The sequence below is a fragment of the Diospyros lotus genome, chromosome 7, assembly GCF_014633365.1.
Source record: "Diospyros lotus cultivar Yz01 chromosome 7, ASM1463336v1, whole genome shotgun sequence".
NCBI classification, from domain to species: domain Eukaryota; kingdom Viridiplantae; phylum Streptophyta; class Magnoliopsida; order Ericales; family Ebenaceae; genus Diospyros; species Diospyros lotus.
The window spans coordinates 31,023,863-31,036,762 of NC_068344.1; the positions used below are offsets into that span (position 1 = coordinate 31,023,863).

At 38.3% G+C, this 12,900-nt stretch overlaps 2 protein-coding genes across 39 annotated transcripts in view; one reads left to right on the forward strand and one right to left on the reverse strand.

The window, feature by feature from the left end:
• Positions 1–12,900, forward strand: part of LOC127805979 (uncharacterized) — a 93,465-nt gene that overhangs the window by 39,123 nt on the left and 41,442 nt on the right. The gene's annotated exons all lie outside the window — the stretch shown is intronic.
• Positions 1–12,900, reverse strand: part of LOC127805981 (uncharacterized) — a 90,464-nt gene that overhangs the window by 38,412 nt on the left and 39,152 nt on the right. For 10 of the 26 annotated variants that reach the window (XR_008024298.1, XR_008024299.1, XR_008024308.1 and 7 more), the window contains one exon: positions 8,661–8,875. The exons of 3 other annotated variants lie outside the window; for them this stretch is intronic. Coding sequence is in view for 11 of the 23 variants with exons in the window: in XM_052342872.1 (XP_052198832.1) it covers positions 8,661–8,691; positions 8,809–8,875 (98 nt within the window). In the remaining 12 variants the exon portion in view is untranslated. The remainder of the gene's footprint in view (positions 1–8,660; positions 8,876–12,900) is intronic. 13 more of the 26 variants (XM_052342877.1, XM_052342875.1, XM_052342881.1 and 10 more) reach the window with 3 other exon arrangements.

Genomic DNA, 12,900 nt, shown 5'->3' on the forward strand with positions numbered 1-12,900 from the left:
ATTTGGTTTAGGAGACAAACCTGTCTTTTCCTCTGTCTCGCTAAGCATTTTCATTGAAATGTGGTTTGATAGATTATCGTTCTATTATTTCATTTTTGTTGTCTAACATTAATTATCTTTGATCTAATTTCACAATTTCCTATTAACCTATTACATGAAACAAATTATTTGAACGCCTATAAGCCATTTTCTCTACAAAGCTAAAGAGATTTTAAGTTACAAAGTCATCAACAAATTCAAAATTTTCTCAAGCACTCAGAAGTCTCCAATGGCTAGAAGCAACTAAAGGTAGTGCAACAAGCATTTACTCATTAATTAGCTCTCAAGTTGTGCGTTCAAAGCTGAAGGTGTTAAAGTTTTCAAGCATTCATTTGAGTTGTATCATTATTGTTTTAGCCTTCATATTTGATCTTTTAAAGGGTTGTAGTTCATTAATTGTATTTGACTCACTTGTGTGTGAAGAGATTTCACTTTGTGAGGGCTTTGACTTGTTACAAGAGTGTTCTCATTAACAAGGGGATTGCAACGATATTCTAGCTCTTAAACAAAAACTAAGGTTATTAATATTATTTCTTAGTGAAACTTTCAAGCTTGTGCTAGAAGAGAAAGGGTGTAGACTCTTAAAACTGAACTTCTACAAGTCTAGTGTGTTTGTGTTTGATTGCTTTTATTCTTGTGTATTCTTAATCATCAGCAAAACACAATTAAAATTAAACTCACAATTCAAAAAGGTTTGGTAGAAAAATCATTAATTTTTTTATAAAACCCAATTGACCACTCCCCCCCCCCCCCAAAAAAAAAAAAAAAAAAAATTATTTTTCTGAGCAACAAGTGGTATCAAAGCATGTATATAATCCAAACATTTAAAATCTAAAATTTAAATGCAAAATAAATCCTAATAATCATTAAAAATATAATTTAATAGTTCCATTTTCTCTTCACCAACTACCCCATAAAATGCTTTATTTATCAATTATATAGCTTTCTTCTGGAGTCATCCCCCCTCCATCATAAACCTCCATAATCAGTTACTAAGAAGGTTCTCAACTCTCTAAAACCCACCCCATCTCTTAAAGGAAGACATAATCTATACGACTTTTTCTTCTCAGATAAATAAGTTAATCATGTTACTAAGAAAGTGCTCAACTTTCTAATACCCATCCCGTCTCTTAAAGGAAGACATAATCTATCCCACCTTTTCTTTTTGGATAAATAAGTTCAGATTTTGATTAAAGGAAGAAAGGTTTACAACATCCATAAGATATGGTGGATGTATCTAAACATAAATACATATAACCAAAATCCCAAAGTCACAAGAGCAATAGAAGCCCAAACCATCCAATTGGGAAATTGATTAATCTAGGCGATGAAGTCTACATGTTATGAATTCTCCATCAGTAGGATAAGTCAGCAATGATAGCCAAGTCAGAGTGATCCCATTCAGCAGCCAAGTATACCTGCGTTTTACATGTGACCACAAGAAAAGAGCAGCCTGCTGATCTGTTTATTTTATTTTTCAGTTGTTCTAGATATTTAGTTTCCTAAATTGTGCCAGGTAGTTTTTTAAGTGGGTGGTTACCTAGCTATCTTGTAGTGTGTACTTAAATGGCTATTCTACGAAGGAGAAAATACAGATTTTCTTTATCTAGAAAAATAGAGTTTCTCTTTAAACTCAAATAGATCATTGGGTTCTCTCAAATAAGTTCAAAGCCCCAAACTAGTCTTTCAAGATAGGTCATAAAGGAGGAAGATCATAGAAACATTCTAATCCCCAACTAGATTTCTGTGTCCATAGACGCATAACTAGGTCACAAACTAGGGACCCTATCACAACATCCCTACCCACTGCTTGATTTGTGATACTGTTTACCACCTAGTTCCCTTCTCCATCAATGTGTGCGTATTGAACATTTTGAAACCTGTTACAGCGAGATATTGATGCAATTGAAGGTATTTCTGTCACGACAGCACTTCCTACTAGCAGTAATTTTTATTTTTTTTATCATGCCGTAATTCATAGCTTATTTACTGTTTGGATTTACTAGTTATTGCTGTAATTTCTAGAACAACTGTTAGTTGTTTGTTAGCCATAGATTTCCACATGTAAAGGGGCTTGAATAGGACAAATTATATTGTTACAGCCGTTGGATAGGAGGGAATCCCCTGTGGCAACAACTATTCTGCCGAGTATATCACCTTCCAAGTCTCTCTTGGAATGACAATTGGAATGAATATCAATTTCTGAATTCCTCTCTACTCTCTCTGCCTCTCTCTCTTCTAAATTCTTCTTGTTATCTCTCTTTTCTCTCTTCCTTCTCTCTGTTTTCCTCTGTAAAACCAATTGCATCTTCCTAATTCCAACTAAATTAGGAGTGTGATCCTCTTATCACCTCACTTCAGTGACAATTTGGTATCAGAGCATCAGTTCTTGGCCGAAGTTGCTAGGGGGGGTGCGATGGCGGAAGGAATCCGCATGAAGAACTTCGAGACACAATTGCAGCGAGTCAGCTCAACTGTGTCAGATTTCCAGAGTAGGATTGACCAACTGGAGATTGAGGGGGAAAGAAACCATGAGGCGATCATGGCGATGGATCGCAAGCTGGAAAGGTCGTTGGAAGGAATGGAATAGAGACTGGAAGGGTCCATGGCGAGGCTGCAAGAAGACATGGGGGTGCAAATGCAACAATTCATGATCATGTTTACTCGCCAAAACATGGTAAGAATGGCTCCTGACTTTCCTTCGTGTGAAAGAGACAATCCCATATTACCGAGAAGTAGAATGAATAGGATGGAAGGAACCTTAGAGACTGAGGTAGATCCTGAGGAGGGATTGGAGGGAGTTATGGACAAGGAAAGGAACAAGCAGCCTCATGCCCATCCTCCGGGGTTTCCCATGCCCCGGATGGAGATACCGGCATTCGAAGGAGCTAACCCCCAGTGGTGGTTGAGAAAATACGAGAGGTTATTCAATTGACACAACATACCTAGGGGGCAGAGGGTGTCATTAGCCACTGCTTACTTCAATGAAGCAGTTGATGCTTGGTTTCAGGAGTGCCTTAGTGTGAGGGAAGACTACACATGAGAAGAGTTTTCTGAAAAATTATGTGAGTGTTTTGGGGAGAGGAGTATGGTGGATACGATAGAAGAGTTTAAGCAAACAAGGAACGTTGGGGCTTATTTACAAAAGTTTGAGGAATTAAGATCGTTCATGATTTTCCACAACCCTCATTTATCATAAGCTTACTTTGTGTCAAGCTTCATGAGTGGCCTGAGTGAGGAGTTACGACCAATGGTAAAAATGATGAGACCAAGGACAGTGGAGCAAGGCTCTAAAAGTGCCCGATTACAAGAAATGCCAGTAGAGGCATTAATGAAGAAGCAAAGGCAACAACAAAGAGGGGTAGTGCTGGGGACAAGCCCTATTGGGGGAAGGAACTATCACCGAGATATGGCAAAAGGGAACCAAGGAGTAAGGAATGTAGGAGGATCAAGCTCGATTCCATATGGGGAGCAATTAAGGGAGTAAAAGAGGTTGGTTGGTCTTTGTTTTCGATGTGGTGACAAGTATCATCCTGGGCATCAATGTAAGAGGCAGATTCTACTACTGGAAGAGGATGAAGAAGAGGACCCAGGGAAAGCAGAGGGAGAGGACACTGGGAAGGATGGAGAGGAAGATAATGGGGAGATCTCAATTCATGCTCTGAAGGGGGTGGCCAACAATAAAATTATCAAGGTACAAGGACAAGCTAACTAGTGTAATTTGATGATTCTAATTGATAGAGGGAGTACCCACAACTTTCTTGATGAAAGCACGGCCAAAAGACTCAAGTGTTTGCTCACGGGAACCCTACCCTTGAGTGTGACAGTGGCCAATGGAAATCGAGTAATGAGTAATTCAGCCTGTAATGGCTTTGGGTGGGAGATGCAAGGAAAAGGGTTTGAGGAAGACTTCAGACTACTGCAGCTAGGGGGTTGTGATGCAGTTCTTGGCGTAGATTGGATGAAAGGGTGAGCCCCATTAGCTTTGACTTCAATCGGATGGAGGTCTCCTTTGAGAGGGAAGGGAGGAAGATGACGTTGACAGAGGGAAAAGAAACGGGGGCGTGCAAAATGATTTCTGGGAAAAGATTGCATAAGGTGATCAAGGGAAAGTGGAGTCAACTGACGAATCTATTCTCAATTGTGGCCTTAGAGGATAGCCATGTTGAACAAAGGGGGCAAGGAGAAATATTCTTGACAGTCAGCACACCCCAAGGTATGTTCGACCAGGCACATCACTTAGATTCTCTTAATACATTGTTGGAAGATTATGAGGATTTATTTGTTGAGCCCACATCCCTTCCTCCTACCCGAGTTTTTGACCACACTATAAACCTAAAGCCAAACATGGAACCAGTTAACATTAGGTCTTACCGATATTCCCCAATCCAAAAGAATGAGATTGAGAAAATGGTTAGGGATATGCTTCAGCAGTCTATTATCTTCCCTAGCCAAAGCCCTTTTGCTTCCCCTGTTTTATTAGTTAAAAAAAGAAAGATGGATCATGGCGATTTTGTGTGGATTATCGCCAACTCAATGCCATGACCATCAAGGATAAGTTCCCTATACCCTTTGTTGAGGACCTTTTAGATGAATTACACAATGCCCAATTCTTTTCTAAGCTTGACCTACGCTCGGGTCATCACCAAATTAGAATGAGGCCCGAGGACATACCTAAAATAGCCTTTAGAACCCACCATGGGCACTTTGAATTCTTGGTGATGCCATTTGGGCTCAGCAATGCCCCAACTACTTTTCAATCCCTCATGAATAGAATTTTTGAACCCTACCTTTGAAAATTTATATTGGTATTCTTTGATGATACACTCATTTATAGCCCTACTTTTGATCAACACCTATCCCACCTAAAAACCACCATTAAAATCCTTAGATCTAATAAGCTCTTTATTAAGAAATCTAAGTGTGCTTTTGGTTAAGGGAAGGTTGAGTATTTGCGACATATCATATCCCGGGAAGGTGTTAGCATGGACCCAAGAAAAGTAGAGGCTATGATGGCTTGGCCAAGGCCTACATCGGTGAGAGGGCTAAGAGGATTTTTAGGATTAACCGGTTACTACCGTTGGTTTGTGAAGGATAATGGGGCCATCAGCAAGCCCCTAACAAACCTTTTGAAGAAAGGGGGATTCAATTGGGGGGCCTTAGTTAAAGAGGCTTTTAAGAAGCTGAAGGGGGCCATGAGTAAGGTGCCGGTCCTAGAGCTGCTCGACTTTAAAAAACCTTTTGTTCTAGAAATTGATACAAGTGGAACGGGCATTGGAACAGTGTTGGTACAGGAAAGATGACCATTAGTATTTTTGAGTCAAGTCTTGAGCCCTAAGCATTCGAGGCTCAGCATCTATGAAAAGGAATTTATAGCTGTATTGATGGTTGTTGACAAGTGGAGGCATTATTTGGAAGGGGGCAGATTCATAATTAGGACCGATCATGAAAGCCTAAAGTTTCTGTTATAACAAAAACTACATACTCAGCTACAAAAGAAAGACATGTCTAAACTGATGGGTCATGATTATACCATACAATATAGGAAGGTAACATAAAATATTGAGGTTGATGCTCTATCAAGGCGCCATGAGGAAGAGAGTGTAGCAGCCATAACCCTGGTGGTCCCAGAGTGGTACCAAGAGGTGGCTGACAGTTATGAGGGAGATGAGAAGATAAAAGGGCTATTGGAAAGGTTGTCTATAGGATCCATAGAGGTAGAAGGGTACACCTTAGTGGAAGGAATGTTGAGATAACAAGGAAGAGTGGTGATTGGGGATAATGCAGAACTCAATGGTAAAATCATGCAAGCCTTGCACGAGTCTTCTCTGGGAGGCATTCGGGAGTGCAAAAACACTTACTTGAGAGTGAAGCAGTTCTTTCATTGGTTGAGAATGAGAACATAAGTTAAGAGGTTTGTGACAGCCTGTGACACCTACAAGAGGTGTAAGTCAGAAACGGTAGCCTACTCGGGGTTATTATAGCCACTGCCTATTCCCAACCAAGCTTAGTCAAGTGTGTCATCAGAGGGAAAAGACAGTATATTGGTGGTAATGGACCGGTTTACCAAATTTGCTCATTTTATAGGGTTGACTCACCTTTATATAGCTTAAGAAGTGGATAGGGCCTTCGTAGATTGAGTGGTTAAGTTGCGTGGGACTCCTAAGTACATTGTTTCAGACCGAGACAGAATTTTCACTAGTTTGATATGGCAAGAACTCATGAGGGCCTTGGGAATTAAACTGAGCATGTCTACAACATACCATCCTCAATCAGATGGGAAGACTGAAAGAGTGAACCAAATCTTGGAGACTTATCTAAGGTGCAATTGCCTTTTACAGCCTAAGGAGTGGCATAGGTGGTTATCTTTGGCTCAATGGTGGTATAACACCAACCCCCATTCTTCTATCAACATATCCCCCTTCGAGGCCCTATTTGAATACAAACCACCTATCCTACTAGCCGTGGAAGGAGCTCTAATGTAGCAACAGTGGATGACTATCTGCAGCAACAAAGAAAGGTATCACCACAGTTGAAGCAAGAATTGGCAGCTGCCTAAAATCGAATGAAACAAATAGCTGACAAGAGAAGGAGTGAGAGGGAGTTTGCTATAAGGGATGAGGTGTACTTGAGGCTGAGGTACCCGCATTTAAAGTCAATTACTCATGGAAAGGTAACCAAGCTTAGTCCTAAGTATTTTGGGCCTTTTCCCATCGAGGCTAAGCTAGGAAGAGTGGCATACCGTCTAAGGCTACTAGTCGGGTCCCGAATCCATCCAGTATTTCATGCATCCTTTCTTAAGAGTTCTATGGGAGCACAACCAATGAGTACTACCTTACCTATACTTCCTAAAAAGACTAACAAATCGATGGAACCAGAGGCTATTATTGAAAGGAGGGTGATATACAAGCACAGGGCTCCCTTGATTCAAGTTTTGGTCAAATGGCAAGATAGTTCGTCTGATTGCAGCACTTGGGAGTACCTCCCGGACCTCCTAAAGCAGTTCCTGAGGGCTACCAGCCTCCTTAACATTTCTTGAGGACAAGAAATCAGTTAAGGGAGGGGAAATTGTCACGACAACACTTTCTATTAGCAATAATTTTTTTTTATCATGTTGTAATTCATAGCTTATTTACTATTTGGATTTACTAGTTATTGCTGTAATTTTTAGAATAGTTGTTAGCTATTTGTTAGCCATAGGTTGCCACATGTAAAGGGGCTTGAATAGGACAAATTATATTCTTACAGTTGTTGGATAGGAGGGAATCCCCTGTGGCAGTGAGTATCCTACCGAGTATATCACCTTCCAAGTCTCTCTTGGAACGACAATTGGAATGAATATCAATTTCTGAATTCCTCTCTACTCTCTCTCTCTTCTAAATTCTTCTCTTTATCTCTCTCTTTTCTCTCTTCCTTCTCTCTGTTTTCCTCTGCAAAACCGATTGCATCTTCCTAATTCCAACTAAATTAGGAGTGCGATCCTCTTGTCACCTCACTTCTGTGACAATTTCCCTACTTCCAAGGCCCATTTTTTTCATTAGAAAGAAAAATGGAAAGCTTTGAAAAATCAAATTCTATCGCCATATTGTGAGTGCAATCCTCTCAGGATCTTTTAAACCAATCTCAAGGTCTTTTTTAACAATAAAGATCTTTATTTACCTTTGAATACGACATCCTATTTGACATAAGAAATGCACTTGAAAACACTTTAAGAGTTGTCACAAACCACTCCACCAACCTTTGCAGGCCCTAATTTAGCATACACTAAACCATCTAAATTCCATATTAGATAGGAGTCAATAGGGGGCTGCCAACGAGGACTCCTAAAATGAATAGGGCATCCATGATAGCAAGCATGACCCAAAACCTAGTCTGAAAAATATTGTCTAACAGCTTACTCGAATTTAGAGCTTTTCAATTAAAGTTAGCCCGTTCCTTTCAAGTTAGACGGACCACATTTCATCAAATCATGTTTAAACTCATTACAGAAGTCATCCTCGTGAAAATATCTTTGCAGCTTTTATAAATGATTAGCCATACAAGCTTGGAGAGATGAAGTTATTGTTAGATAAGGAACTTTCAACAAGCATAATCCTACCACCTTTTGAAAACACTCACACTTTCAAGAGTCTAGCTTTGCGTCACCTTTTGAAGGAGCATCACACTGCAATCTCAGATGTTTCCATGAATTTAAAGGAGATTCATGTAAAGTGTTTGATCCTAGTAGAAGTGAGATTGCTAGAGTGATTATGGAGGAAAATATCCTCTATATTATGATTATGCTACTGGAAAAGGTTATAATTGTTTTTTTTTTTTAATAAGGGGTGAAAATATTATTAACATAATTCCAAGACATCAAAGGCCTGCCCCCACCCAATACAACAAACAAGACCAGCAGAACCATCACAAATATTCCCCTAGACTTGAAAATTTCTATCAGCAAAAAACGACCATTATAAGAACGACTCTATCAAATTGTCCCTGGCACAGAGCTATGAATAAAACCTATCATCTAACAAACTACCTCATCAGATTCAACACAAAAGCAACATAAGCAAGATCCAATTGAGGCAGAAGACTACTCTAGAGAGCAGAACACCAGAAAACCAATTACATAATACCTGTTTGAAAGGTCTGGCCCCAAATAGCTTCCTATCAATAAAATCAGCAGACCAATCATCTTCGCAATGCAGGAAAGCATCACACTTCAAGAAGCTGAGAGCAGGAGAGCAAGCAAAAACCAGTACTTCACAAAAGCAAAAAGAGTACCATGCCAAGAACTGCAGCTCAGAAACAATTTACATCCATCCGAAGCTAAGAATGCCCTACTGGAAATCTGCTACTTGATAGCAAAAAAATTAGACTTCATGCATGACATTAAATGTAGCATTTACTCAAACCCCTCACTTTAAATAGAGGACTCAGATACAGATCTAAACATACCCCACAATGTATATATGACAATATCACTGTAAACTATCAATCTGAACACGCTGACTACTGCTAACCAAAGCTATTGTTGAAAATACTCTTCCTACACCTAGGAAAGAGAGAGAGAGAGAAGATACTCTTCCTACAGTTGCTATGGGAAGACTGGTTGCTGAAAATAAACCCTAAAGCTATTATTGATGCTACTAAGCTATACGATTACTGGAACCTGATCATTCTTGTTTTCTTTGCTTCAATTTTTAGTTCACTCCATTGCTGAAAATACTATTCCTACTGTTGCTATAATAATAGGCAAAATCAATGCTAGCTTCACAAGCAACACATATCAGAAGATAAATACAGTTATTCTAATCTAATCAACTTGTTGGAAAAATACCAATCCATCTTAAATCTAAAAAGTCACTGCTAGTGTACAAATCAATAATATAAGTCTTGAGCTAATTATCAAGTCCCCTGAAATCAACTGGAGAAAATTCATATGGGTAAGGTTGAGCAAAACTACCCAAGCTGTGCCTGTTAAAAGCAGAGAATCCATCATCTAAATGTTCTTATCCACTATCTCTCAATATTAGTCATTAATTTTTAGAGATCTCAACAATTTTATGGCATTAACAATATCTTAATTTTTTCCACGGGACATTTAAAAATATCATATGATAATTCTCTGCTCTCTTTTTAGTTATTTTAGTGGGAAAAGGCTTTGCAGTTGTTGTCATTGTTCTCTTTTTAGTTACCTGTGACTTCCTTTTTCCTTCCAAATTGAATAATGTTATGAATTTAAGGATGCAATTATGAGGGGGAGGAAAACTTTATACATTACCGTGTGCACAAAATTGAAGGAGGGGGGAATTGCCCATCCACAATACCATGTAGCTCCGCCAGTACCTTGGTCACTACAATTTAAGTTCACTCAAGTTTATAAAAGTCTAATCACTTGATTAGAGATCTTTATTCCAGGATCAGTCTGAAGTTTACGACACTTGCATACTTTGAGCAAGAGTTATAGGCCCCCTACTCAATTCCCCCCCCCTCCCCCCCCCAAAAAAAATAAAATAATAAATAAATAAATAAATGATGAAAACCAATGTGTTGATGAAAGCTATAGCGAGTGATTTGTATTAGGGGTAATCTTAGTGTCAGGGAAAAGGAGACTTTTATGCATAATTCCTAACCACTCTATTTTGTTTTCTTTTGATGATGGAGGAGGAGATGCTTCCCTTATGTAATTTTTACTCAACAAAAAAAAGAAAAAGAAAACAAATAATTTTTTCTTACCATGACTCATTGGGGAGCAAAGGAGAAGCTAGATCCTATAGACACATCTTGTGTATGGGCTGATATCTACACCTTCACTTAATGAAGATAAGTACTTTGTTCTATTCATTGATTTGATGATAATCACATATAGGTGTACCATCTAAGGGGAAAATATAGAAGTACAAGACTTGAGTTGAAGCTCAACTTGGATGCAGAGACTCAAGGCTACAGATCTAAGAGAGAAAGAGACCCCATATAATGGGATAAGCATGCTGGTGAATAGGAAGGGCAACAATTATTGAAATGGCGAGAAGAATGTTGATGGAGAAGAAACTGCCCATAGAAATGACTAGTGACACTTTGTTGTATGGCATTACAAAATAGAGATCCTCACAGCTGCAAACCAAATGATTTGATAGCAGAATAAATGAGACAACCAATAACAAGATAATATGTCCTATAACTCTCCAATACACAAACAAAAAGCTTATGGTTTTCACTTTTAGCAATGACAATTGATTCATTAAACATACCCAATATAGCAAGAAAACACAAATTCAATCATTGGTGTACAAATTCAATATGCCTTGTTAGCTACTTCCTTTCACTTTTCATTCAACCATTAGAATACAAATTCAATCCTCACCCTTTCAACCCTCTCTAGGTATTTACCCCTTTGGGGTAGCTCAAGTGGTCGACTGCATGGGATCCGAGTGCTGGGTATGCCAAGGTTGTGTATTAGAATTCTGGGCAATGTAGTAGGTATCGCTTTACTACACAAGGGGCCATGGGCACAAGTCTTTGACCCGGTCTTACCCAGAAAGGCTTACCCGGTTTGGGTCGATACCCGTAGATTATAGGGGAGAAGGTGATGGTCTCTGCTGAAGACTTATATACTGGGGCTTCCTCTGATTCCTATGTTACAAAAAAAAAAAAAAAAAAAAAAACCACCTCTAGGTATTTGAAGAGGTTGTCGTCAGACTTCATTACACCATGTTCCCCTTAGACTTCTTCCCAATAGTTCCATGGGTGGATTTTGGAAAGCATGGGTCTCCCTTCATTCTACACATGGTCCTTTCATTAAACGAACAAATACCTATGTCAAAAGTTTAAAATAAAAATTACACACTCCACATGCAATTTCTATTGAAACTTTGATACCTCCCAAGTTGCTTTACTCGTCTATCAAACTTTTCTGTTAGGTTTACTCTGATACCAAATGAAACACCCTTCTCTTTAGAGTGTGTTTTGATGTCATAATTTGGGATTTTTTTTTTCAAAAACATTCCCATAAAGACCCTTCTCCAACTTTTCAAAACCTTCATTAATTTGACCTTCCATTTTCATTATTTATTTTCCCCAAATTCACTAGAAATTATTCTCTTAAGCAATGCTTAAGGAGATTTACTTCTAATGGCCTTGTCTTTCCATCTAAACTCTTATGATCAATTTAGTTTATCAAGGTGGGGTTTTTGTGTATGCACTCATTTTTACAGATTGAACCTAGTTTAATTCATAACTCGTATTAAGAAGTTCAAAATTTTTATTTGTTTTGAAATATTGAAAAGAAAAGAAAAAAAAAAAAAAAACACTTTTCAGCGTCCCTACCAAAAATCTTTAAAAATCCTCTAAATAAATTTCTAAGTCACTACAACTCGAGATATTAACGTAAAAGTTGTCTATTTCTACCAAAATAAAATGACGTGTTTTAAATAAAAACTTGGTTCATATAACAAGTTTGACATGTTTGATACACTCGATATCACCAAAACAAAACTTATACAATGCTTTTAGTACATCACATAAAAACACATATACCATCTATTAAATATGGCATGCCACATAAATAATGAACTTTCCAAGATCTATGCTTCAAGAACTTCTTTTTCCTTCAAACCACTTGCCTTGCTTGGTACGTTTGAATATTCCAAGGGATGAACCCAAGTTAGAAGATGAACCTTTTTAAGTGAGAAACCCTAAAAATAAAACATTTATATAAAATATGTACATGAAAGAAAATGCAAGTTTCTACTCCACAATGCCACTTGTGATAATATCATCATGCTTCCAAAAGCTTTCTCAATTGACGCCCTAAGAGCCTCTTGAAAGGTCCTCAACCACATCACCTCGGGCCTAAGCGACATAGACCAAAAAAGCATGGCTATATATGATCATGGATGCAAATAAAAAGCCAACTAGAGTACATTTCCAAAATCGATTTCTCATGCAACATGAAAAAGCCGCAAAATAAGAGTTCACAGGTGGGAGAAACTCACCTTGGAGTCTCTTCAGAGAAGATCTTGCTCGCTTTTTCTAGCTTCGAAACCTTTCATTGGTCACTTTGATGGAAGCTTCTTCTTCCCTTCATTAGTTTTTGTTGAATGATCCACGGAATCATGGAATGAGCACCTAATTCAGCTTTCTAAAATCAGAACTGATCCTATCCTCAACATTTAGAAAGCAGTCCAACTTTAGAGATTTCCTAATTCTATTTTTGTATCTCTTATTTCCTTTGTACGGTGTATAGTATATCTTTCCATTTTTTGTAGCTTTAATTCTCCTCCCTATTAATAGGGAATGTAATACCATGTATAATCAAGAAGAACAATGAATGATTCTTGTCATTCTCCTACATTCCTTAGCCTATTTTCAACA